Source organism: Mytilinidion resinicola (genome assembly GCF_010093595.1).
Source record: "Mytilinidion resinicola strain CBS 304.34 unplaced genomic scaffold BDZ99scaffold_5, whole genome shotgun sequence".
Classification (NCBI taxonomy): Eukaryota; Fungi; Ascomycota; class Dothideomycetes; order Mytilinidiales; family Mytilinidiaceae; genus Mytilinidion; species Mytilinidion resinicola.
In genome coordinates, this window is record NW_022985441.1 from 1,454,662 (window position 1) to 1,478,530 (window position 23,869).

Below are 23,869 nucleotides of genomic sequence, written 5' to 3' on the forward strand. Positions count from 1 at the left end.
CCCCCCCCCCCCCCCCTCCGCCGGTTAAGGTTTGGAATGGGTGGTTTTTTTTTGCTGACACAGTGTGGTTGGTAGTACGCATCTTGCGTTTACGCTCCTGGACGAGGCCGTGGGGGTTATGTTTCCGGATGTTGTGATGAAGTGAGAGATAGAGTGCCGTGCGTGCATCGCATTGGTGGTGTTTAGGCGTTTGAGCGTTTGAGCGTCTCGTTGAGGTGCGCGGTTGATCATGGGGAAAAGAAACAGGGGAGCATTGCAGGCGTATTTGGTTCCGTACTTCGGCAATAGCATTGGATCTTGCGCATTTAGACGACATGTCTATAGAAGGCCATCGCTAACCTCTTGGCGTGGTGATATGATGTTGCTATCTGACTACAGCAATAAGGCACGTCAATTCACTCTAGCCATCATGATAAAGGTCATATTATGGTATACGCAATTCATTACAACCCCCTTCGAGCCGCGCCCTTGTCTCTATCGCACAAGTCATAACGCCCCTTGAAAGGGCTTGCTCGCTCGCTCGCCTGAACTCCATCCACAGCCTCGGCCTACACGAACTGGCTCTAGCCAGGCCCAACTGAACAAGCATCCCATAAGACCCCTGAAAGGCTGAACTCCCCAATACCGAAGCCCCCTTGCCCACCACCAACCACCAACAGAACCCCCGTCATGATCGATTTCCCAATGCAAATGCAGTGCACCGTCCAAAAGAACACCTGGTATGCTCGAACGCATTAACGCCACCGGCCGCCGACACCAGGAAACAGAAGAAGAGAACAGGCTCCCAGCACCTAGCAGCTGCATCTCAATGCCTCACTCTAACCGAGAACGTCTGCTCGAAGTCCTCCACCGGCTGGACGTCAACTTTCTGGTCTTTATCCAGCATCTTGTGGTGCAGGGTCCACCCGGCGCGGCGGCAGAGCTCGCCGACTACAGCGTCGCAGTCGCCGAGGAGGTTGATGTCGAAGTTGATGTGGTGAATAGGCTGGGTCTTGCGTTAGTTATGTTCATGTTATGATGAGTGGTGGTAGGAGGTGATTACGTACATCACGTGAGATGTAGATCTGAGGCACGTCTGGTGGGATGATCTGCGGAATCTCGGAGACAGGCGCGACCTTCATGCTCGTACCGATTACGATGACGAGGTCGGCTCTGTCTCTATCTTGCTCGCGGAGGCGGTCGAAGAATTCTTGGGGGAGGCCTTCGCCGAAGAACGTGATGTCAGGCTGCTGGGATGTTAATCGAAGGTCACTATACATTGCAAGCTTTAAGGGTCAAACAAACCTTCATGACCCCAGGCTGGGGAATATCATACGCCCCATCGGAATCGTCGTCGTCGTCTGCACCAGCCGGCTTTCGCTTACCCTTCGTGCCATTCGAGCTCCGCTTCCGCTTCATGCCCGGGCGCGGGACTTTGAGATCGTCCTGCCGCAGTCGCTCTTTGCATCGCTCGCAATACGCGACCGTGTGGGATTTGATTTCGTCGAAGATCTCTTCACCCGGGATCTTGAACTGACACTTCCGGCACGTCGCGGTCGCCCACGAGCCGTGGCATTGGATCAGCTTGTCCCTACGGATTCCGGCGTGGCTTTCCACGTTGTCGATGTTTTGGGTGTAGTTCGTGAGAAGTTGGCCCCTGTCCTGGAGTAGTCGGATGAATTCGTGGGTTGGGGTCCATTTTTCCAGATCAGGAAGAATGTCTCCAGCAAGATTGTAGAAGACGCTGTAGATACTTAGAATTGAAGTACATTTGACATGTAGGAAACACTTACGTTGGGTCTTCGTCGAAGTTCTTGATGTCGAATACTTGCTCCGGCTCGTCGTATCCCATCTCTTTTAGCTTGGAGTAGAACCCGGTGTTTTTCGATCGGAAATCGGGAATGCCGAGGCTAGTGGAGATCTAGAGCAAATGGTCAGTACCGGGATTAAGAATGCCTGGTTCGATTGCCACCGGCATTTATCTTGGAGATACCGATGATATGGGCTCCCGCAATATTTTCCGTTTGCCTCGTGCCATCAAATATAGAATTACTCACCCCGGCGCCAGTTATTACTAGTATATTCTTCTTCTCCCGTAGCAGGCGCGCAGCATCGTCAATATCCTTATACTGCGAGAGACGACGCCGCTTGTTCAGCTCCCTGCTAATCGCATGGCCGAGCAGCTGGTAGTAACTGGGATCGGGCAGTCCTTCCAGAAACTTGGGTATGCGAACACCGAAGGCAGTGCATAGCTTCTTCGCCGTGATCTGGCCCTTGGTGATGTACTCGAAGACAAATGGCCCGGCGCCCATATCATGCAGTTTATGGCGGTAGTCGCGCGCTTCTTGAGCTGTGCAGCAATCCTTTCCTGAGGCAATTGTTAGATAGTGCAATCGTGCAATCGTGCAACCGCGGGGCAGTGAATCCTACCGCAGTAATCGAAAGCGTCGACCTCGTCGAGGATCTCCTCAACTAGCGACGACGTCTCCCAGTGCTCCCCATCGTCGTCTTCCATCTTGGGCACTATGGATGCGTTGAGGCTTGCTCGTCTCGTACTATACGCGCTGTCGGGGGAGGCTTCGGCAGTCAGGTCAGTGATGGTGGCGGCGACGGGTTCCTGCACCAGCACTGGAGATGTAAAACTTGAGGCCATATCCAGAAGGAACTGATCACCAGGGCCGCATGGGGGCTGGTGGGGGAATTAGAAGGAGGGCAGTGTAAGAAGTAGCGTTGTGGTAGAAGAGGAAGCGGCCATTGGCGAAACGCTTACCTTATCTCGCTCTAGCCCCATCGGGTGTGGCCTATATATTTCTGACACTATTTATTGCCACTGTTCTGCTATAGCGCTAGTTGGATCCTATAAACAGAACAAGAATCTGCTCACTTTTGCTCAATTTGAAGCATGAAGGTGAAAGGTGCGGTTGTCTAATCTAATCTAAGAAGTAGTTCTAGCTGTTCAGATTCCACAGTCAGTGAACTACGGGCATCTGTTGACCGTACTCGTGCTCTACACAGCTGCTTTTCTAGTTGCCTTTCAATGTATTGTGAAGACTAGAAAAGCATCTCAAATGGCTCCTAGTACACGCCTGAGGGCGGAGAAGACGTGTCAGTCTCACGATCCACACATCTGAATAGCGACGCAGTGATAGGTGGGAATTGTCAATGTATTAGCCGAGACTATAAGTGTTCTTTCAGGCTTCAAAAAATCACATAGAGAACAATGCTTCCTGGTAAATGAGCTGTTATCTCTCTAATCGAAGCTCGAGTTGTCCTACGTGCATGTAGATTAATCGATTTAAACAGGTGTTCCAGTGGCTTGCAACACTGAACTCCCAATTAGGTTCTAGACATGAGTACAGGTCACTACAGCCCCATTCTTGCAGCACTTCATGTGCGCACTGATTCATATTAGGAGAATTTCTGTTGCTGTTTCGGCAGAGCCATACTCCTACGCGATTCTACCTTTTCGAGCTGCATGAAGCAATGCACTCGTCGCATACTACCACAACCAATCCTTCCTTACGTCGCGTAACAGAATCGGGACCGGCGTTTTGGTGTGGGTGGACAACGGAAACCAGGGACCTGTGTCGTGGGACAAAAGTAACGTCACTGAATCCCGAGAACAGTACCTCTAAGATGACTACTGGTCAGAAAACATGAGGCTGAATACTGGTAATACAAAATTATCAATTAATGTTGTAAAGCTACTACCTACTCGCATAAATACTTTCATCATGTCAACAAAGCGTGGGATATCGGAAACGTAGAAAAAGCGCGGCGCTGGGAACGAAAAGATTCCAAGCCAACAAAAAGTGTGACGATCAAACATGTTTTTCCCCAATCCGTAACGTCGTTCTCCTTTCCCTGCAGTAAAAATGTTCCCCAAGCCTCTCGTGACTCCTCTTCTCTTCTTTACTTGACTCTGTCGTAGGTAATGTAGAAATAGGTCAAGTGAAGGTGCGCCGTTTCTTCTCTTCCCGCTCTCCTACGCTGGTTGGATGACTGGGTATCGAAATTGTGATGCGCGGCGGAGTAGTTGCATTACATGGCGAGCATGCCGAGGAAGCCGAGCGCGCCTGCAATGCCAGCGCCCATGACGGCGGTCGGGTAGGACGCGCCTCCGGTTTGGGTGGACGAAGCAGCGGCGCTGGCGCTGGCACTGGCGCTGGCACTGGCGATGGAAGACTCGCTGCCAGCGCTGGTCGCGCTCAGAGTCGGGGAGTGGACGGTGGAAATGACAGTGCCGTTTCCGGATGGCGAGATGGTTGCGCTAACGGTTCCGACAGCGGTGGAGATAACGGTGAGGACAGATGAAGACGAAGATGGCGCGGGCGTGCTCGAGGCGATGGAGCTGGACGACGGTGTCGGGGTCGAGGTCGAGGTCGAGGTCGGGGTCTGCTCGGCGTATAGAATGGGCAGGTAGCTCTTCACGTCGTTTGGTAACGCTGAGTACCAGCCGGGAGTCTCGCCAGCGCTGAAGGAGGACGCAATGATGCTGCCAACCTCGGCCTGGTTGGTGATGGCGATCTGGAGGAGAGAAGAGGGCAGGGCAGTCAGGAGGACTGAGAGGACGGAAGCCTCAGTGCTATATGTCAATTAGCAAGGCTGGATCCTGGCTCATGCGAAAGAGGACCACGAACGGGTTTACGACGACGCTGCTGGCTTGCCTGTTGGCGAGGTCGGCGTTGGGCGAGGCAATGGCCACGGAGGCTAGGGCCATGAGGGCAACAGTCTTGAAGTGCATGGCGAGGTTCAAACGAGCGATGGCGACGCGATGCGACGATGAATGAGTGTGGGGAAGCGAAAGAAGAGGCTGAGCGCTCGTATATGTGCGGAGACACGGTGGATGCAAGAGGTGAGGGCTGAGACAGGTGCAGGGAGGCGGGCTGGGGGATATATGGGGCGCGCTCTCCGAAACCAGCGCACCATGGCTGAAAGTGGCGGTTAGCACCAGCTTCATCTCCAATGGCGCCAACAGCCGACGCCGGTGGGCGATTCACAGGTGCTGCTCGCAGCTTCTATTTCGCGCGGCGTCGCACCGGACGCGTGTCGGGACCGGCTGCATGCATCAACTCGAGCCGGCGTGCTGGAGCTGAAGACGCCTGCAGCTGCCCGCGAAACTCAGCCCTCGCAGCAGTTCTCGCGCAGTCCTCACAGCAGGACCCCGTTGCAGACCTTCAAGCAGATGGCGCACGGGTACGGCGACGGCGATGCTCGAGAAGGAGGGCGTTGCATCCTCATTCTAAACTCTTGCGCAGCCAATGGCTTCCCTGTCCTCCACACTGCTCGGCCATCTCATTTCCACTCGGGCCGAAGCGACTCCAGTCAAGAGTGCCGAGACCCTGCATGCGCCGTCTCCCGCAGGCCGCGAAGGGCAGTCTTTGCCACGCCGACGGCCAATCCAAGCACCCGCTGCAATGGTGTCTGGAACGTGCGAGAGCACCTCATGCGCGACACTGGCCCATCGCCAATCCCCAGACCGTGCTCGCCTCAGAGTCGATAGCTTCGCGATGCTTAGCTACGTTCATTGGGACAAGTGGAATTTGCAGTCCTCTCTCCTTGACCATGGTATCGTCCACGACCATGGCCACCGCGGATACACGTGTTTTCAACGCGCCAGGGGTTTTGTGTTCCTACCCACCGCTTGTATCACGAACTCTGCACTTGACACACTGGTCAGTTACGGAATCTATTGCCCTTTTCGAGCTGCGTGTTTCTGGATCATCATACCTAGCTCACCTTCAGCGTGCCTTTGGACGCTCGATTATGGGTTGCCTTTCATGCTTTCCCGATATCTACATCTGTATGTACATACATACTCAACTATTTCAATTGCTTCTTCAATCGCGAGCTTCTTCTCCATCTGTTGCATCTCATCCTTTATGTTCTGTATCAATCCTTGTCCGTACGCGAACACGAGTCGTGGCTGGGATGGCGTCCTTCTACGCGTCTAACCCCACCTATGCCCACTCGCCTGAGAGCGCCTCGCACCATCCTGGAAACAATAGAAGCCGCCGGCGTCTGGCGCTCTCCAAGGTCCAAGACTCTGCCTCTGAGCCTCGTTGCTTTTGCAAACGACAAGACTGCCGCCCGTCCCCCACGACGCTGAGCGCAACACCATGCTAACAACGACAATAACAACTGTGAAAGCCCTGTGAAAGCCCTGTGAACCTCATCGCAGCAATACAACCTCAAAATGCGCAGTACGCTTTTCCTAGTTTCAGTGCTTGCCGGCGCTGTCTTCGCCAGTAACGTGCCTTTACGCCGACGAAGTGTGAACGTTCTGGCCGGAGGGGTCGCCCCAACTACAACACCGGCCCCGGTACTGGAGGCACCAGATCTTAAAAAAAGACAAGCCAGTACTTATGACATGTATGCCGGCACAGTACCTGCCATCCACACCTTTCGCTAATAAATGCCAGACTCAGCTCAATTCTCGAGGAGCAATCCATCTATGATGTCCTCGCAACCGCGCTCCCACTCTCTTTCTACGAGATCGCCATTACAGACCCCGGTGCCGTGAGCTCCATCTTATCCTCCGAGTTCGCCGCCGGCGAAACACCCTCTTGGTACGAAGCGCTCCCAGCAGACGTCAAGACGTACCTTGAAACCGCGACCGGAGGTCTATTCGGAGACTCTACTGAAGCCCTTTCGTACTCCGTCCCCTCGATCTCGATACCAGCAGTCACAGATGCTTCGTATGCTGCAGAACTGAGCTCCATCCTCGCTCTATACAGTTACAGCTTCTCGAACCCCTTGCTCACAGCAGTGCAAACAACGGACTCCGACGGTACTCCAGCAACCTCTGTCTCAGTAGTCACTGCTTCAGCAGCCTCTGCCACAAATACAGCGGTCTTCGTGCAACAACAGAAGAGCTCCTCTGGCCTCTCTACTGGCGCTAAGATTGGCATAGGAGTCGGTGTGCCAGTCGCTGTTCTCGGGATCGGTGCCATCGCGGGCGTGTTCCTTATCATGAGCCACCGAAGGAGGAAGCAGAGGAATGCAGCAAATTCGATAACTGTGGGCAACTTTGAGGCGAAGCCGGTGGGCATGCCGCCTGCGCAACCGCAATATCCTGGACAGCAAATGCAGTATTACCCTCACGGGCAGGTCGTGGAATTAGAGCCACAGAATAACGTTCCGGAGCTACAGTCGGCGCAGCGGCCGCTGTATGAGATGCAAGGGTGAGAAGAATGGTGCAATATGAAGTTGCAAGTCAGATTATTTATTGGTGCCTGGAATAACTCCTACCGCTCTTATACATACTTTCGGTAATTTTGGTCCCCGAAGAAAGCTTACGTTTCCTCCAACTGTCAGTTCTTTCACCATTTCCCGCTACCTATCGGCTGCCGGGTATACTCTCCGCCTCTTACGCGGAGGTACCTCTTTGCCTCCTTTAGTTGGAAAGACTCCCTAAACAAACCACATAAGATCTTTTTTGTTAGACGTATCGTAGACGCAGCGTGGCACACGTCGTGGTCACTCGTTGCTAAATAAACAAAGGGCCCAAGTTTACAAGAACTCAAGCAATCGACCGTCGATAGCTCTTTTGGACAGACGCGGTGTCTACAACTAGTAGTACTTCCCCTAGTTACTTCTTACGCCTGGTATCTACTCCCTAAGCTCGCGTTCCAGAACTGAGAACACCGCCATCCCAGCTCCAGGAGAGGGCTACAATCTGCAATGGAAGCATCGAGCTATTAGCTTTTAACACCGTTGCCATGCAATCGACCTTTCATGTCACTCTGAACACGGTTCTACCACACCCTGTCCGCAAGAAGACCGGCCGTTGACAAAGTTGATAGCACGAGTGGTGGCCCAGGTTCCACGTGCAAATCTCTCAGTAGTGCTAGTGTATGGCTACACACATCTACGATTGCGGTCCCGAGCTCCTCGCTCGTCTTTCCAATTCAGCACACAAGCGCTTTAACTCCTCCTCCTACTACTACTACTTCGTCAAGCTCACCCCCACTCGTCTCCCCACTCGCCTCAGCCGCTCCACTGCCCCTCTTCTCCTCAGCCCCATCTTACAGTGGACTCTCTGTAAACGCTAAAGTTGAAGTCGGTGTCGGCGTCCCCATTGCTGTACTCGCAATGGGTGCGATTTCGGCGCGTACTCCCGAGTGGCTCGCAAGAGGAGTAATCGGAACGTCGTTGTTGAAGATAGGGGTGGTGCGGGGGTAAGGAAGCCTGAGTTAAGTGGGAGTGCGGTAGCGGAGGTTGACTTGCGGAGTGAGGAGGGGATGAGGTATGGGAGTGATCAGGGTGGATCACTTTTGGGGTATAGGCAGGCAAAACTTGGTGTGAGAAGAGGGATGCAAAGCGTTTCTGGGGGTCGGAGGCGGCGAGGTATGAGATGGAATCCTGAGGCGGGTGGCTTATCAAAAGCTAAGTTATGTTTACTATCCATCATTTCTGCATGGCTGTCTTCACGTGATGCTGTCTCGTCGCGATATAATTACATCTCCTCCACTGGTTTTTCCTCGTTCGTCAGAGGATGAGGACTGGCTGCGGGGTTTGTTTGAAACATGAAACTGTCACGCACAATGTCGCTGCTGGAGTGGAGCCAGAAAAAGGAGGTAACAAAAGCAGCCATGGAGCGTCGGCATCGAAAAAGGGACAGTGGTGATCAAAGGAGAGGTGGTGGTTGTTGTGAGCTCATAATTGATTCCAGAGGCAGTGAACAATGCCGATGGTCACTTCTTTCCAGTCTCGCCGATTCAAAATCAAGAACTCAAGTCCTCGTAAACTATCACCTTTCAGCAACAGATCATTTCATCATTGCAGGACAAAGCTAGATATCAGCTCGATCCAAATATCCCTCCTCCACCGGAGCCATCTTTGATGCCTTCTGAGATTTTCGATCCTCCCCCAACTCTCCATTGGGGGGCTCCATTGTACCATTTTGACCCCCTCCCAACCTCCACCGCACCATTCGTATTTCGCATTGAGAGATTTGATCGTCCACTCCGTCTCCATGGACGAGTTGGTCGCGTATTTCGATCCCCTTCCAATCTCCACCGCGCCATGACAGTCTTTGTAACGCTGTATTTAACCCCTCCAGCTCCCCAGCCCCATGGCAGGATTTCTCTCCGGGTTTCGATCCCCTTTCACCACCACCACCACGTAGCAACCCACTTCCTTTTAGTTTAACCCACGAGCTCCACCACACCATCAACGGCATCGTTCTTTGGGTTTTGATGATTCCACACCGTGGCTGTGTACCGTGTGGTATTTTACTCCTCCCCCGTCTCCATGCGAGACCTCGATGGAAAGAAAAGAAGAGTTCAGGGAACGAGCGAAGGGTTTTGTACGGCTGATTAGTAAGGAACATGTGGGCTCTCTAGCAGCACGTGGGACCACCTGATCAGAAGGCCTAAGAGGCCCCGCCAGGGCTCGTGATGCATATCTGGGAGCAATATGTCACGTGGAACACGTGAGCTGGAGCGCATAGAACCTATTTAAGCGACTTCTTTGTTTGCTGTTGGTCTTTCTTTCTTCGGGATTCTATCATATTTGTCCTTGAGCCAAAAAGGATGGATATCTTGTCCATGGTGTGGGGAAGGTTTTGGGGGCCGGTGGTACTTTTTTACTTGGTCTTAGACCATGTTGGTGTGTGAGTGTTTGGAGGGCTGTTCGGAATTTTCGAAGCAAGATAGTGATGCTCGATATCACCTCTCGTCAAGGAGAAAATAAACCTCAAGAGCACTATACAGACAGTCAGCATATCCCAATACCAGTACCAGCAAGAAGCCGTACCTAGATCCAGCCATCATCAGCATCACAACGCGATTGGGAGCAACATTGAAACAGTGCGGCACTCCCCCTCCATCACAACTTTCCCTACATGTTTTCAGCTTTCGTCCCAAATCCAGACCCCATAGAGCTGGTCGTAGTCGATTTTTGATCTTCCATGGCCGAAGGCCCCCCTAAGGATCTCCGAAAACTACCCCTGAGCCATAAGGAAGTTGAGTTGTCTCTTTGCAACGAACAAGTTGCAACCGCCATGCCTACCTCAAGCCCACGGGGGGGAAGATTTTATACCCCGTCAGAGAGCTGATTACGTTATACGCACGTGTCTTTCGGGGACGGGGGTCTGTGAGCGAGCACCTGACCTTGTTCCGGTGTTTCAATCAGCATAGCCCAAGGGACGACAGGGGATGTGGGGCGGCAAGAGAGGATGGAGAACAGGTATAGAGCTCAGGTCGAAGTCGTGGCAACGAAATTCACGATACCAGACTATATGAATCACAGCGATATCCGGAAAGAGTACGTAAAAGGACAGATATTTAAAGATGCTCTGACTATGATTGAGGATGTACCCTACTAGGCCATGAGTTTGTGCACTCTCTTTCGCCTGTACAAGGATAGTGTTTCTTTTAGAATTTTATGGATGCATCAGGCTACCATAACCAAAACGCTATGTATAGATCCGCGTGGATGTCAAATAACTCGATTGATTGTTGGTCGGAGATTAGCGAAACGCTTAAATCCACCTCGGATATATGTGGTTGACGACATGTACCTACTACCGCACTCAGCGTTTTCTATTCCACTATAAGTTCTTGTATATAAAACCACCAAATCACCATCTAAACTCCCTCTATGTATCATATTTACGCTTCATGTAACCCTCGAGCCGTATTCTAGATATAGAAAATGTAAGTATTGTTGGTAGGTGTTGATTCCATAGTTCTAGAGACGAGCGGCCCCCAGCTTAAAGGCCACGCGGCATGCCACAACATGAAAGAACAAACCAACCAACTAGATTCTGAACCGTTCGTTGATCTCCGCGGCGGAGATAGACACTTAAAAAAACCCCGAGGGGAACAATATAAAAACGACGAATGCCGTGCAACACAACGTCACATAGTCAACCTCACAATGTCTGCCCAAATCCCTTCCATCACCCTAGAAGAGCATTTCACTTCCTCGGCAGCCGCCAAAGTCTATGGCACCGCGGCCTCCGAGTTCGGCCCCGCCATTGGCGCCAAACTCTCCTCCATCTCGACGCCACGGATAGCCGACATGGATGCCGGCGGTGTCGGTCGCCAGATCCTCTCCCATACTCCATTCCGCACGGCTCCCACGCCTGAGCTGTGCGTTGCAATCAACGATGAGCTCCACGCTGCTGTCAGCGCCCACCCAGATCGTTTTACCGGGTTTGCTTCGCTCCCAATGACGGAGCCTCGCGCCGCGGCTGAGGAGTTACGGAGGACGGTAAACGACCTCCACTTCGTTGGCGCTCTCGTGGACAACCACTCCGATGGCGTCTGGTACGACGGGCCCGAGTGGGATGTGTTTTGGGAGGCGGCGCAAGACTTGGACGTCCCGATCTACCTGCACCCCTGCTTTGCGAGCGAAGAGATGATGCGCATCAACTACAGAGGCAACTACAGCGAAGACGTGGCGAAAAGTCTGGGAGCTTTTGTGTTTGGGTGGCATGCTGAGACAGGGTGAGTTCTTTGGATATCTGTTTATTGAAGGCGTCGCAACTGACGAGAGACACACGCAGCTTGCACTTCCTTCGCCTCTTCGCTGCGGGCGTCTTCGACCGCTTTCCGCGGCTGAAACTTGTACTCGGCCATATGGGCGAGATGGTACCTTTCATGATGCAGCGCGAGGAAAGGGCGACAGGGCGGTGGCAGCACGTAAAGCGGCCGCTGCGGGAGGTGTGGCGGGCTAATGTCTGGGTGACTACGAGCGGCACGTTTGATATTGCGCCGCTGGCCTGTCTGCTCAAGGTGTCGCCGCTTGCTCATGTGCTCTTCTCGATTGATTATCCGTTTTCGGACACCGAGAAAGGGAAGCAGTTCGTGGAGGAGATTGAGAAAGAGGGTCTGCTAGGGGGGGAGGAGTTGAGGGCTTTTGTGAGTGGGAATGCGGCAAAACTTCTCCGAGTGAAGGAGTAAAGGTACGATGATTACTACACTTGACTTTCGTTGAGTGCCTGCCATGCGCTGTCAAGGCCTTGGATCGGCTTGATTATGGCTAGATATTGGTCCATGGCTAGATATTGGTCCCCAAGTCTTGAGCGGAAAGTTTCGTCAGTACGAGGTTGAGTGATCTAGTGAGTGATACCCGCAGTTCGGAACCTTGGGTTGCATTGTGAAAGCTCTCTCTCTCAACTGTGTGAGCCCTTGGATATCGCAGAGTGGGTTCGAAATGACGGAGGATAGGTGATAGATCTGGAAACTGTGAAGGATGGAAAAGGTGGGAGGTCTGTGCCTTTTAACTCAAAATCACTCATGTGACGGCTCAATAAAGTAGACAACAGACCGATATTTAAAAAAATATCTCGAAATGAATTCGTAGAACTCTGAGAGTCTGCAAAGCTTGCAAAGTAGGAGTACGGATAGATCGGCACTGCTTATCACGGGTCCTTGCGAAAAGATCTCCTGGAACTGTGCCGCACCAGCCACCTCAACGATGACTCTACATCCTCAAAATCAGCGAGCACGCCGCAGCAACGAACTGGCCGCAGCTATCTAACTTAATGGATTAAACCGTGGGGGAGTGTTCGAGCTGACGTCCCCGCGAAACACTTAACAAAACCCTGGGGGTTCGAGAGTTCCCCAGCGGTATTCAATTTGGCCTTGTCAAAAGGTTCGTTATTATCGATATAGTTTTGGATGTTGAACCACGACGCAGAAATTGTATCAAAGACAACGGTCTAACATCATGTTTCCTTTACGTTTTTGAGGTGGTTCAATCCAGCGTTGGTTTCACCACGTCAACTAAAATTTTCGATGAGTTTTCGAATGCCTCGATCAGGAGAAGTTCATGGTGGGTGGTGCTACAAGGGTAGTAGCAAAGGGCGCATTTCAAGTCCTATCATTGGTAGACTGCCTTCCGTCCCAGTTGCACAGTAGCCGCCGGCCCCTGGAGCCCTGAAGTCCTGAGGCCACAGCCTCGAGTGATGCGGCCTCTCCATGTTTCAGAGAAATGCGCGTGACCGAAAATCAACATTCTTCCGACGCACCCAATAGCCTGGATCGCAAGCGACAGATTCAAGTTCAGAGTCTAAAGGATCAAGTCGGGTATTGCTTTGTGGCCGTTTTTTCTTCCCAATCAATGTTCTTCACACTCTTCTTTCAAATCGTACCGCTGCGCCTTGTGATATTCATTCGAGCATTAATTGTGGCTTTTCGACCCCCCACACGAACCCCCACAATGCTGCATACGTCACGGTGGCTTCACCTTTTCAATGCATATCTCTCGACCAGCTATAGCGAGTGGCGCAGGGCATCTATGCCGAAGTGGGATGGACCCGTTAGTTTCGCGTTTTAGGCGACAAGTTCTCTACCAAAATACAACTGCTTCGCCTCGTTGCCCAGCGCGATACAAATAAGTGCGTTGGTCAGGTTTCCACTTCTGCCTTGTATCCCAAATGCCCATCTAATTCTTCTCTTCTATTCCAGTCACGATGAGTCCAGCGCGATCCAGTAATTCCACAGCACACATACCTAAAATCACCGAGCTTCGTGACCTACTGCATTATGGAGTTAAGCGGCCTGCCCTATGTAACGACCTCAAATCATTCATGACAACTTATCGCACATCGGATGATCTCTCGGGTGTGGAATTGTATAAGTGGGTCGAGCACCAGACTGGCCTTGAGGAGATGACATCCGCATTTCTGAAAGGCAAAGGACACACGTATTGGCCAGACGAAAGAACTTCAGCCAACTACAACCCTCTTCATTATTCTAGGGACCATGCGAAGTGCGCCGCAAAATCCGATTAGAATATGCGTTTGCGCTAACCTTGAAAAGAATAAACGGCCTCGTAAAAGAGCTCATGTTTCGTTTCAATGAATCAAGGCATAAAATAGAGCGAAGAAGAAAACAGAAAAGGAAAGATAAAGATGAGCGTATCATAGAAGGAACGCCTAGTCGAAGCGCGACACCTGTCAACGTATCCAGCATGAGCCCGAAAAGTCCATTCGGGAGCCATCCCGGCATGCTGCCGAGGTAGGATCTGAGCTAAACATCTATTTATATTATATGAAATCTCTAACTTAGTTAACAGGTTCAGCTCGACACGAAATCCGGGTGATTCAAGAGCATCCACGGCCGCCACAGATCCAGCAGACTTGACAGTGGACGAAGAATCCCCTGTTATACCCCACCCAGTGGGTAATGACGAAGAGAACCTCCCTAGTCCGCAGCCGCGGAGTTATGCGGTAAGTCTCTATGAGAGCGACCAATGCAGCATCGATGACCGACAGTGACAGTGCAAAGCTAACGCATCGTAGAAGAAAAGTCGCAATTCATATTACATTCATAAAGAAAAAGACAGCACCACAAAGACTACGAGCTCAAAACGTTCTGCAACAGCCGAAGATCTCCCTCGACGTAAATTAGCGAAACGAAGCAGAACCTCCCACTTTGAGTCCGACGATGACGATTTGTATTCGGATCTTTCAGCTGCGGCCCCATTAGCATCAACATATGAAGGTCGCACAACGGGTCGCGACAGGAAAGGCCCAACAAATTATTATGCAACAGAAGCGGAAAAGCGATTGATCGAGGCCATCGAGTCTCAGAGGTCTGGCAGAACAGTTGACGACGACGTGATTGAAAGTCAAGAGAAACCACTGCCAATGACGTCGCGCTATGCTATAGACCTGTGGTCACAGGACTCCGTGATAGATCGAGGGATTCCAGCGGGTGAAACTTCCGCAAAGGCCCAACCCACTCCTCTATCCCATGTGGAGGACGAGTGGATGACTGCTACTCGCCCGCCTGCGGCACTACGTCCCACTACTCTAGCACCCGTAGAGGAACGTCAAAGCAGTGGCACAAGAACCCACCAAGCCACTCCCACAACACCTCGCCTTCCAAGACCAAAGCTCAACTACTCCTATAGCATCATCTTCTCCCGCACTCCAGTACTGTCGACCAAGAACTGGTATCCACAAGGCAGCTTCCAAGACAAGACCCTGGCCCAAGTTTTCCTTGACTTGGAGCTCGACGTGAATGTTCGTGGCGTGGTCTTCACGCTCGAAGGACCTGATCTCCGCTACGAGGGGGGTCTAATCGACCGAGGCGACGAGACGAAGTTCCAAGTCATGAAAAGGAACCTCACTAGGTGGATCAACATATGCAGTGATAGTCACCGGGGTACTAGCGAGCCTCTAGATCTCTTTATCGATATCGAAATTCTAAGAGACGAGGAGGAGGGTCTGCATGTAGATGAAGAGGATGCGGAAATTTGGTGAAGAGTATGCGTACTGAGAGCTGTTGAATTAGATCTTCTTTCCTAGAGCTCTGAGTTTCCTGTTCATTTGGGAGGTTTTTCGCGCATTATACCATTTGCTATATTGCTTACGTTTATCGACCACGCTGGAGGTACAGGGTTGAGGCGCCGTCATGCGCCCTTAATTTTGGAAGCTAGAGGACGTAGAATTCTGAGAACTTTGATGCGCGGCAACAATACGCGGTATATCATCAAGAAGCCATGAGTTGATGGACGTATCGGGCCCAGTTATTCGGTTCCTGTCGGCTTCCTCAGGCATATTGGTTTGCTTGGGTAAACTGCTATATTTTGGTCAGCAGTGCTCAGCTCTGATTGGTCTTCACTCTAGAAAAGCGGAATGGAGGTTACCTTTCAGCTTTCAGTGCTACGGTCCAGTCGATTTTGCTGACGAGCAAAAACCTCGCAAAGGCAACCCAGAGCAGGTATATGAACTGTCTCCTAGTGCCAAGGAAGGTGATGTTCTCATCGCGAAGACGACCGCAGAATTTGCAGTTACCGAGCTCGTACTCTTGCCGATCATTCTCCGAGGCATACGCATCAGCTTTCTTGCACTGAGGGCAAGAAATGCACTCCATGTGGTACGGGAGATCTGAGACCATATAACAAGCCCCTTCTACCTTTGTACCGCAGCAGTCGCAGTCGTCTGATGAGTTCTGTGCTAGTTTCAGCAGTCTCTTTATCTCTTCTGCATTTGAAAAAGGCTGTCGTTGTCCTTTTGTGGGGACACGATCGAGGAAAATATCAAGAGCAGATGACTGAAGTGCGCCTTGTAAGCCAATTCTGATGAGGAGCTTAGTATAATGCGCCAAACCCGTAAGAAGAGATAAAAGCTCTTGTGTGACGCCAAGCTTATGTCCCGAGGTGGTGGTCATGACTTGGAGAATCGTCACAAACTTTTTGCAGAGTAACTTGAACTCGCGCGATATCATAAGCCCTATTCAGAAAAGCGTCAGATATGGTGAGATTGGCAACTTTGGATACGTACTCTCAAGCCCCCTTGACGTCCTGACGATATCTACGGCTAACAAACATTCGATGTATCCGCTTATGCTGTCGATGAATCTGGCCATTGGGGGCGCGGCGAGAAGAGCATCCCCATTCGAAACGTGGAGCAAGAGGTCTGATATCATTGTGGTAGTATACTCCTCGAAACCCGAAAGAACACTCCATATTTTTGCGACTCTCTCTTCCGCTTCTTCCAATTTTCTTCGTACGAGATCCCGGGTAACATCGTCAACCTCGCTTCCCCGTGGATAGTCGCTTTTCGTCACTGGGCGATACGTCCCAAGCCGCGCATTCCAGTGCTTTTGTATCATGTAACATTCAGGGTGCCAGGACTGATTCTGACCGTTCCTGAAAATTTCAACGAATTGTTTGAGGATGGCGGTCTGGCATCCTGAACAGCATTGTGCAAACCTAGTGCTGTAATCGTAATGACAGTAAAGGTTGCCATCGTGTTCGTAGTAGCAGCCCCCTTCATCTTGCAAGTCTTTTGAGCAGAGCGCGCATGTGAAGTGTTCAGTGTGGTACTTGCGTCCAAGTGCTGTGACATAGTATCCCCGGAGAGCGCCACCGCAGGTAAAGCAGAGGAGATCAAGGCGGCGGAAGTAGTCAGTTTCGCAGAGGGCTTGGTCGGGTCCTTCTTCGATGGGAAGAGGAAAGAATTTGTTGGCCACGATGATGCCGCAGTCCTACGATGGTATGAGAATCTGCGGTCTAAGTTCAACTACAGCAATAACTCACAATGCATGTGAAGCAGTCAAGATGATACATGCCGCCTAAAGCGCGCACGAATTGACCAGTTAGATTTTGTGTGCACTTGTCACATGTTCGAGGGCCGCCGGTCCATTGTTTCTTTTTCTGAAAAATAGTAGATTTACTACCAGACGGTTGCTGCCCTCCTTGCTGTGGCAGTACAGCATCGAATCCAGTTCCTGTCTTTTGGTAGCTCTTCTGATGCTTTAGTTTGACTTGGCGAGGAGTTGTTGTATGACCGAGTGCTGGTCTAGATTGGTGAGGTGCGCCCATCACATCACCCTCTATATTCGGGGTTGCAGCTGGAGACGCTTCGGGCGACTTGTGCCCTACATTTGCTGGTGTAGGCCGGATTCCAGGTGAAAAGGTTTCTGTGTTTGGATCTATTGAAGATCGAGTCGAAAGTGTATGTTCGTTGATGGACTGGATGAGAACTTGCGGAGTTAAGTCTGCCGGAAGTTCGCCTGAGAGGGTCAAGCCAGCAAGCTCTCTAGTGGCGCCGTGTATCGAGGATTGGTCGACTGTCTTCTGAGTTATGGTAGCAGCGTCCGAGAAATCAATCAGATCACCCCCGAACACGGCTTGCTCGTTCGTCTGACCGCTGGTTCCATCTACGGGTTCTTTGCCCGCTCTCGCAGCTGCAAGTGCGCGACGATAGGCCTTACTGTTCACTATAAGATCGTCGAAGTCGAACTGTCGATCGGACCAAATGCTGGCTGCATACTCCTCAACTTCACCGCCGCCCTCTCGATCGTCTCGGGAGTATACCGACTCAGGAACGCCAATTTGCGGATACGAGGAGCGAAGAGATTGCGTTCTCTGGATGGTATCTGCAAATGCAGGTCTGCCTTCTTCGACTATCTTCTTGATCTCCGCAAGCGAGTCTCTATAGCACAAAATCATTCTTGGTTACTTCGCCAATAACATACTGGGTGACGAACACTTGTAGAAGCTGTATGAGCATATTCATCGACATCTGCAATCCGCGCAAGGCTTCAAGTAGCTCTCTTAACTTATCTCTATTCCAGACCATTCGCGCCTTGCTCCTCCACGATATGGCTCCAGGTTGTGAAGATGCGGTTATGTGGCTCATTTCATCATCTAGACAACTGAATAACACCATACATCCTGTCAAAGCAGCATCTAGCGCCGCGATGAGTTCTGGTCTCGATGCAAGGAGATTAGGAAGATCAGGTTCGCGGAGAAGTAGGCTCTGGACGCTCGATAACGATGCACTGATCACGGTGGTCTCTGAAGTTATCGAAACAATGTACATGGGAGCATCCTTGTACTTTGCACGAACCTCGTACAGCATCTTTGCGGTTGATAGGCATGCTGACGAGACTTTGATCTGCCTGGTGTCAGCTCGACAGTAGTCGGCGTCTACGCAGAGCTACTCACCACTGTCGTGGTTATCGTGAGGGGATCCATGTTGAGAGACTTAATGTAAAGAGCGAGACTAATTCATGCTGGCAGAGTAATACAATATGAACTCTTAACACCCAAGGCGACCACCTCAAGACTGGGCTGGGTAGGGCTTCCCCGAGCGCGCGCTAACTAGTCCGCGGGGCGGATAGGCGATCGTTACTTTTTCTTAGCTCAGCCTTGCGGCTCGTCGCGAAACGTCGATGGCAAGGAGAAGAAACTCGCAGAGGGGTGGAGCGCGATTGACCAAACTTGTTAGTATTACAAGAGCGCTGTTAATGTAACTTAGCATGACGGAGGAAAGCCAGATTGAGATATATTTGATAACAATAGCGTAAAAGGAGAGTTTATCACGTGATACCATCTCTTCTATACACCTCGTAGAAACAGTATACGCTCTGACATAGGCGTGTAACAGCTGCATATGTATCTATCCTAAGCTTATACGTTTACATCTTATAAAAGCAAGGAGAAGTTACCATGATTATAGCAGTAGTAGCATTAATACAATAGTTTCCTCGTTGATGAACATTAAGGAGCTTTCAACGAGAGCAGAGCTCCCGTTTATATTAAACTTTCTGACGATCTGAAAATCAATAGAAGAAGATCCAAAAATAATCGGCGTGGATGGGTAGAAAGAATGTGTCACGAGTCTTGGCAGATATCTTCCTTTCCAACTGTGCCGCACCAGCCACAACGACACCTCACGCCCTGAGGTTTCCAACAACCACGCCGCAGCCACGAAAGCGGCACAGCCGCCGAAATTTCCCCTTGTTTCGAGACGAAGCCGACTGATGTCACCATTAGGAGAGCAATGTTAACGGACTCTGCTAGAAATCGGCATCGACATAGGCGACGCCCATTGAATTGAATAACTCGCGGTCCTCAATGGCCCAATTCTATTTATCCTCTGGATTCGCGCGGCCGGTATGGAACTCTCTGGTGATCTTCAAGACTATCGGGGGTCCCCTGGCGCTTAAGTTGCATTGATGTTGCATCCGTCTCAAGCTGAGCAGAGGGGCTTTGCAAGCCCCTGAACAAATTGACTACAGCCTCGACGTAGCATCAAATTAGCAAGGTTATCTCATTTAGACCGGCAGACACTTTCTAGTCATCTCTCGTTCCTTCTTCATAGAGCAGATTTAGGATCACAGCTCGCAAGAATTCACAACGGCCTAGAATAATTGGCAGGCTTCGTGTCCCTTGAATCTTTCCATTGCGGGTCAGGGCACGGCGTTTAGTTTCAGTCAAGGGTGAGCGATCTCTGGCGCTAAGCTCAGCCGCCTTATTTGTCGCTATGTTTGTCGCCGCCGTGGCAGGACTACGGCGCAGCAATCGCAGTCACTTGTCATACACCCAATGTTGCATCGCAGCCCAAGCGTCTGGGTCTTTAAGAACAGAAAGTTGACATAAGCACTGTATAAACGAAAGAAACATGTTCAAATATAGGACAATATCACCTAAAAACTTAAAGAGATTTAATTTGCAGCAACGAGAATGAACAGGGCATTAAATGAACGTAACGACGTAGGAAACAGCGTAAAGGCTCCCGCAGACCCTTACACCTAACGCATCATGTAGCCGCTAAGCCATGGTTTGTGGCAGTGTGACGGTATCAACGATAGCTTTGCCCCGCCTGATCGCGTCAGAGCCCTTCGAGCGTTCGAATAGCCCTTGCTGCTTGTTGGATATCCAATCCTTTCGGAAGCGCCAAACGTGTGGACTGTGAGGTAGAGTATCAGCATCCTGGCTCGAATAGAACTACGTTGGGCAGGGCTTACCTTTGGGTTCAATATCAGCTCGTACGGGAAGGGCACTCTATGCGTTTCGCCTTGGCCATCCGTGTAACACCTCTCAGCGATGGAACGGTCAATCGTTTCGTGCGGAGCCACGTTGCGGTAATGCTCTTCTACAGCCCTAGATAAGTAATGACACCTTCAACTGCAGCATCAGTATGGCCATACCTAGTCTCTGAAAGTCAGCTCTCGCTCGAGGCCTTCCGAAAACCATACGGTCGACAACCACGGCGATTCCACTCATAGCGGTCATAGCTGCAGCAAGAACAGTAGTTTGTACCAGGGTAGAAGAGCTTCTAACGATCGTCGAAACGTCCATCTTGAGGAAGATTTGTGGGAACCGGCAGTTTTCAAGAGAGAGTGTGAAAGATGAAGGAAACAGGACGAGGAACCCCAAAGGCAAGCGACAACCCCTTTCCAAAGAACGGACTCGACTTGAGAGAGAGCAAGGTTGTATGAGTCAGGCAACAATGCATTCACTCAAGGCAAACATTGTTGCTTTTCTTAATCCTAATCGAGTGTCGGCGGATCCCCCGATACACTAGGTGACCAACTCCCTTGTCTTCCCGTACAATAGCTGGCTAGTCTGCCTTGCATTCACCGATCAATCTTCAGCTCCTTATCTTTGTCCAATCAATGTTGGCATGGGGGCTTAGGAGGTTTCCAAGTTATTGCCGAAGGTGGTTTAACTTGCATGAGTGAGTTTCAGACGCAAGCCTCTGTGTCTGCCTGGTGCTTCGCCCCCATTGCACTTGTAAAGAGAGCAGAAAGACGGGTTCAGCTCATCCCTCAGACTCGTTTCTGTCTTCCAGTATCATCACACCGTGTTCTCACCATTCTCATCTACACGTACCTACATCATACAATGTCTCTGACGAAGACCATAAGCCCCGCGTCAAGCGTACCTAACATCACTGAACTACGTAGACAGCTTCAGTACGGCAACAATCATCCCACCTTCAGTGACGATATCAAAATGTTTAGAAAGAATTATCGAACACCTTCCGGCCTCGTGGGTATGGACCTTTATGACTGGAGCTCTCCGCAGCACCAAGCTGCTCTTGAGGAGATGACCAATGCGTATCTCGAGCAAGAAGGCCGTGGGAACCTGTATTGGCCAGACGACCGGACTTCAGCCAATCTCAACATTTTACAATACTCGAGAGATCATTCAAAGTAAGCATGCAAGGCTATCTGATGGCCTGTTTTGCTAACTTTCTTAGGATCAAAACCCTTACGAAACAGCTCATGTTCCGCCTCAACCAACAGCAATATCGCAATCATAAATACAAAGGCAAGGAAAGGTCTGGCGGGGACGAAACACACGAACGTGATCGGAGCGTCACAGACCCCATCAACGTGGATGGTTCCGATTCTAAGTCAAACAATCCATTCGGAAGCCACCCTGGCATTTGGATCAAGTAGGTCCTCAACCGAGCGGTTTTCTGTCCCTGCCGCAAACGTTCTGATTTTGTGAATAGATATGACACCGTAGGAAAAAGCAGCTCTTCAGAAAAGAACCGCGTGTCAAGCACCACCGCTCAGGCGAACCCAGCATCGGTCGGAGTATCCGTGAACGTCTCTGGCACGAAAGACGCCGACGAGGAGGATGTTTATACTGTGCCTCTCAGCCCAGAGCCATTGACTTCTACAGTATGTCTTCAACACATCATATGTCTGATCGTCGACTGCGACTGTGCAGCTGACACCACGTAGAAGCAACACCGCATCACAACTTTACAGTTCCCATCTCAAAGTGCGGGATCAAGCGACGCAACGGCCTCGAGCAACAAACGCGCTGCGGAGCCCGTAGACTGCAACCAAACAGCGACCTCGTCGAAGCGAACCAGACCATCGAGCTTCAAACCCAATGGTGACGGCTCGTACTCCCTCCCTACATATGCGGCTAAGAAGAGCGCACCAGGCTACATGCCTCGTAATTCGCCAAGAGGCAGGAAGGCACGCCAGAAGCCAGACTGTGCGACGGACGAGCAAATACGAGAGGCTATCGGATCTCCAACGGAAAGCGAAATTCAGGTCACTACCGAACAAGATGAAGCACAAGGCCAACTGTCAAATGCATCGACAGACACTCATGTGGAGAATGTATCTCCAAACTTAGGAGATCAAGCAGGACAACCGTCCACGGAGTCCGGTTCGAAATCTACGATCGAACCCGAGAATACCACGACGTCGGCAGCAACCCCTTTGAACACTGCAATAAACCCCCTATATTCAAGCGTCCCGCCTACGCCAACGTCCATGGAAGGGAGCATACAACCAGCGACCAATGAAGCAACTCCACCGAAACCCACCCCAGCCCCTAAACCGACTATCAGCTTCGTCTACAGCGTAATCTCATCTCGCGTTCCCATCCTCCAAACGAAGCTATGGCAACCAAAGGGCAAATTCCAAGACAAGACCCTAGCCAACGTGTTCCATGAACTAGAACTCGACGAGAACGTCCATGGACTTGTATTCACCCTGGAAGGACCGGGTTGTCGCTCTGAGGGTGGCCAGATCGATCGCGATGACGAGGTGAGTTTTGAGGGCATGAAGCGAATGTTCAATAAGCAGATCAGAGCTTGTGTTGCTAGCCATGCTAGCAATAGCAAGCCTTTACTTTTTGAATTCGAGATTGAGCCGCTGAAAGGGGAAGAGCCAGCGAGAGGGCCAGAGGCGGAGGAAGAGGATTTTATTTGGTAGAAATCATGGGTGCTCGGTGTCGAGTTGGGACTACCTTCTCACATTTTAGGTCTCTTGACTTCCTTTTCGCCTGTCACTTGTTCCATAATAGCAGATATTATAGCGAGATTCCAATATATTAGTCTATCATATCATTCATCAAAAAGACCCCAGAATCATAAACTCCTTCCCACTCTGCCCCGAGCCCCGCAAGCAGATGCACCTCCTTTAACCCAGACCGAGTACCCACTTCCAGCGCCAAAATCACCGCTCAAAAGAAACTCCCACAAAATATGCCCCCATTGCTTGTCCCGAATGATCAATCTCGACTCCCACTTCTCTCATCCCTTATGTCCGCCTCGCAGGTGCGGCGTACCTGGCATTGCGGAGTCCGGGACCGTAATAGATATCAAATGCAGCATTGACGCTCCGGTGGTGTTCCTTGGCGTGCTGAACAACGGCTTTGAAGATCTTCTTCGCAGATGATTCGGATGTGGTGGCCTTTTCCGATGAAGATGTGGAGAGCAGGCTGGTGGTGGAGGCAGAGTCGAAGGAGTTCTTAGGAGACGACATGCTCTGGGAAGACATTTTGGTGGATGTGGGTTTCGCTATGTGGAAGAATTTGTCTTTGGGAGATCAACGGGCTTGAGATGCGAAGCTGGAGCTTTGTTTGGATCGCGAGGAGAAGTTGTGGTTTTGGTAAAAAGCTGTTGGTGGTAGATGTTTGATTGAGGAAATTGATTGAAGTTGATAATGATATGTGAAGCTCGAGTGTTGACTGTAGACTGATTGCTGGTTGATTTGCTTTCTGATGGTTCTCTTGAAGGCCGTCAACTCACCCTCCTTATATACACTCATCCTTTCAAGTCATTCCTCACGCCCTTCGCAGTGTCGGTCATAGCCACATGTCTACATTCACATTTCCAATATTCTTCCATAACCACCTGCTAGCACACCTTCAGCGCCAA

General features: G+C 51.0%; 11 protein-coding genes across 11 annotated transcripts in view; 5 read left to right on the forward strand and 6 right to left on the reverse strand.

Moving 5' to 3' along the window:
• Positions 1-454, forward strand: part of BDZ99DRAFT_496341 (intermediate filament protein-like protein) — a 4,372-nt gene extending 3,918 nt beyond the window's left edge. Inside the window, exon 5 of the mRNA XM_033723438.1 lies at positions 64-454. Within this exon, the coding sequence (XP_033580281.1) occupies positions 64-145 (82 nt within the window). The 3' untranslated portion in view covers positions 146-454. The remainder of the gene's footprint in view (positions 1-63) is intronic.
• On the reverse strand, positions 450-2,687 carry BDZ99DRAFT_460578 (SIR2-domain-containing protein). Its single transcript, XM_033719416.1, has 6 exons — positions 2,410-2,687; positions 2,037-2,347; positions 1,773-1,900; positions 1,285-1,723; positions 1,047-1,226; positions 450-985 (listed from the first exon to the last, which is right to left on the reverse strand). The coding sequence occupies exons 1-6, from the start codon at positions 2,630-2,632 to the stop codon at positions 806-808; spliced, it is 1,461 nt and encodes a 486-aa protein (XP_033580282.1). The 5' UTR covers positions 2,633-2,687; the 3' UTR covers positions 450-805.
• A 1,333-nt stretch (positions 2,688-4,020) lies between these two features.
• Positions 4,021-4,723, reverse strand: BDZ99DRAFT_517590 (uncharacterized protein; the record flags this gene model as incomplete). Its single annotated transcript, XM_033725192.1, has 2 exons — positions 4,021-4,564; positions 4,620-4,723. 2 exons carry the CDS (start codon positions 4,721-4,723, stop codon positions 4,021-4,023), a joined length of 648 nt encoding a protein of 215 aa, XP_033580283.1.
• A 221-nt stretch (positions 4,724-4,944) lies between these two features.
• BDZ99DRAFT_556858 (uncharacterized protein) lies at positions 4,945-7,501 on the forward strand (the record flags this gene model as incomplete). Its single annotated transcript, XM_033727188.1, has 5 exons — positions 4,945-5,175; positions 5,238-5,654; positions 5,714-5,782; positions 6,161-6,351; positions 6,402-7,501. The coding sequence occupies 5 exons, from the start codon at positions 4,945-4,947 to the stop codon at positions 7,165-7,167; spliced, it is 1,674 nt and encodes a 557-aa protein (XP_033580284.1). The 3' UTR covers positions 7,168-7,501.
• Positions 7,502-8,706: 1,205 nt separating this feature from the next.
• On the reverse strand, positions 8,707-9,698 carry BDZ99DRAFT_253748 (uncharacterized protein). The gene has a single exon (XM_033713717.1). The coding sequence runs from the start codon at positions 9,311-9,313 to the stop codon at positions 8,774-8,776; it is 540 nt and encodes a 179-aa protein (XP_033580285.1). The 5' UTR covers positions 9,314-9,698; the 3' UTR covers positions 8,707-8,773.
• Positions 9,699-10,863: 1,165 nt separating this feature from the next.
• On the forward strand, positions 10,864-11,891 carry BDZ99DRAFT_507331 (putative metal-dependent hydrolase; the record flags this gene model as incomplete). The annotated part of the gene is made up of 2 exons (XM_033724238.1): positions 10,864-11,435; positions 11,495-11,891. The coding sequence occupies 2 exons, from the start codon at positions 10,864-10,866 to the stop codon at positions 11,889-11,891; spliced, it is 969 nt and encodes a 322-aa protein (XP_033580286.1).
• Positions 11,892-13,905: 2,014 nt separating this feature from the next.
• BDZ99DRAFT_474002 (uncharacterized protein) lies at positions 13,906-15,202 on the forward strand (the record flags this gene model as incomplete). Its single annotated transcript, XM_033721863.1, has 3 exons — positions 13,906-13,952; positions 14,011-14,164; positions 14,237-15,202. The coding sequence occupies 3 exons, from the start codon at positions 13,906-13,908 to the stop codon at positions 15,200-15,202; spliced, it is 1,167 nt and encodes a 388-aa protein (XP_033580287.1).
• A 191-nt stretch (positions 15,203-15,393) lies between these two features.
• On the reverse strand, positions 15,394-18,507 carry BDZ99DRAFT_253794 (uncharacterized protein). Its single transcript, XM_033713718.1, has 5 exons — positions 18,397-18,507; positions 17,937-18,346; positions 16,984-17,881; positions 16,226-16,931; positions 15,394-16,174 (listed from the first exon to the last, which is right to left on the reverse strand). Exons 1-5 carry the CDS (start codon positions 18,424-18,426, stop codon positions 15,585-15,587), a joined length of 2,634 nt encoding a protein of 877 aa, XP_033580288.1. The 5' UTR covers positions 18,427-18,507; the 3' UTR covers positions 15,394-15,584.
• A 1,536-nt stretch (positions 18,508-20,043) lies between these two features.
• Positions 20,044-20,798, reverse strand: BDZ99DRAFT_496348 (uncharacterized protein; the record flags this gene model as incomplete). Its single annotated transcript, XM_033723439.1, has 2 exons — positions 20,385-20,798; positions 20,044-20,329 (listed from the first exon to the last, which is right to left on the reverse strand). Coding segments are annotated over exons 1-2 (435 nt in total), but the record flags the coding sequence as incomplete, so codon positions are not given.
• On the forward strand, positions 20,567-23,086 carry BDZ99DRAFT_253876 (uncharacterized protein). Its single transcript, XM_033713719.1, has 4 exons — positions 20,567-21,392; positions 21,440-21,637; positions 21,698-21,869; positions 21,933-23,086. Exons 1-4 carry the CDS (start codon positions 20,911-20,913, stop codon positions 22,920-22,922), a joined length of 1,842 nt encoding a protein of 613 aa, XP_033580290.1. The 5' UTR covers positions 20,567-20,910; the 3' UTR covers positions 22,923-23,086.
• On the reverse strand, positions 23,021-23,790 carry BDZ99DRAFT_460584 (uncharacterized protein). Its single transcript, XM_033719417.1, has one exon. The coding sequence runs from the start codon at positions 23,487-23,489 to the stop codon at positions 23,250-23,252; it is 240 nt and encodes a 79-aa protein (XP_033580291.1). The 5' UTR covers positions 23,490-23,790; the 3' UTR covers positions 23,021-23,249.
• Between the last annotated feature and the right edge of the window lie 79 nt (positions 23,791-23,869).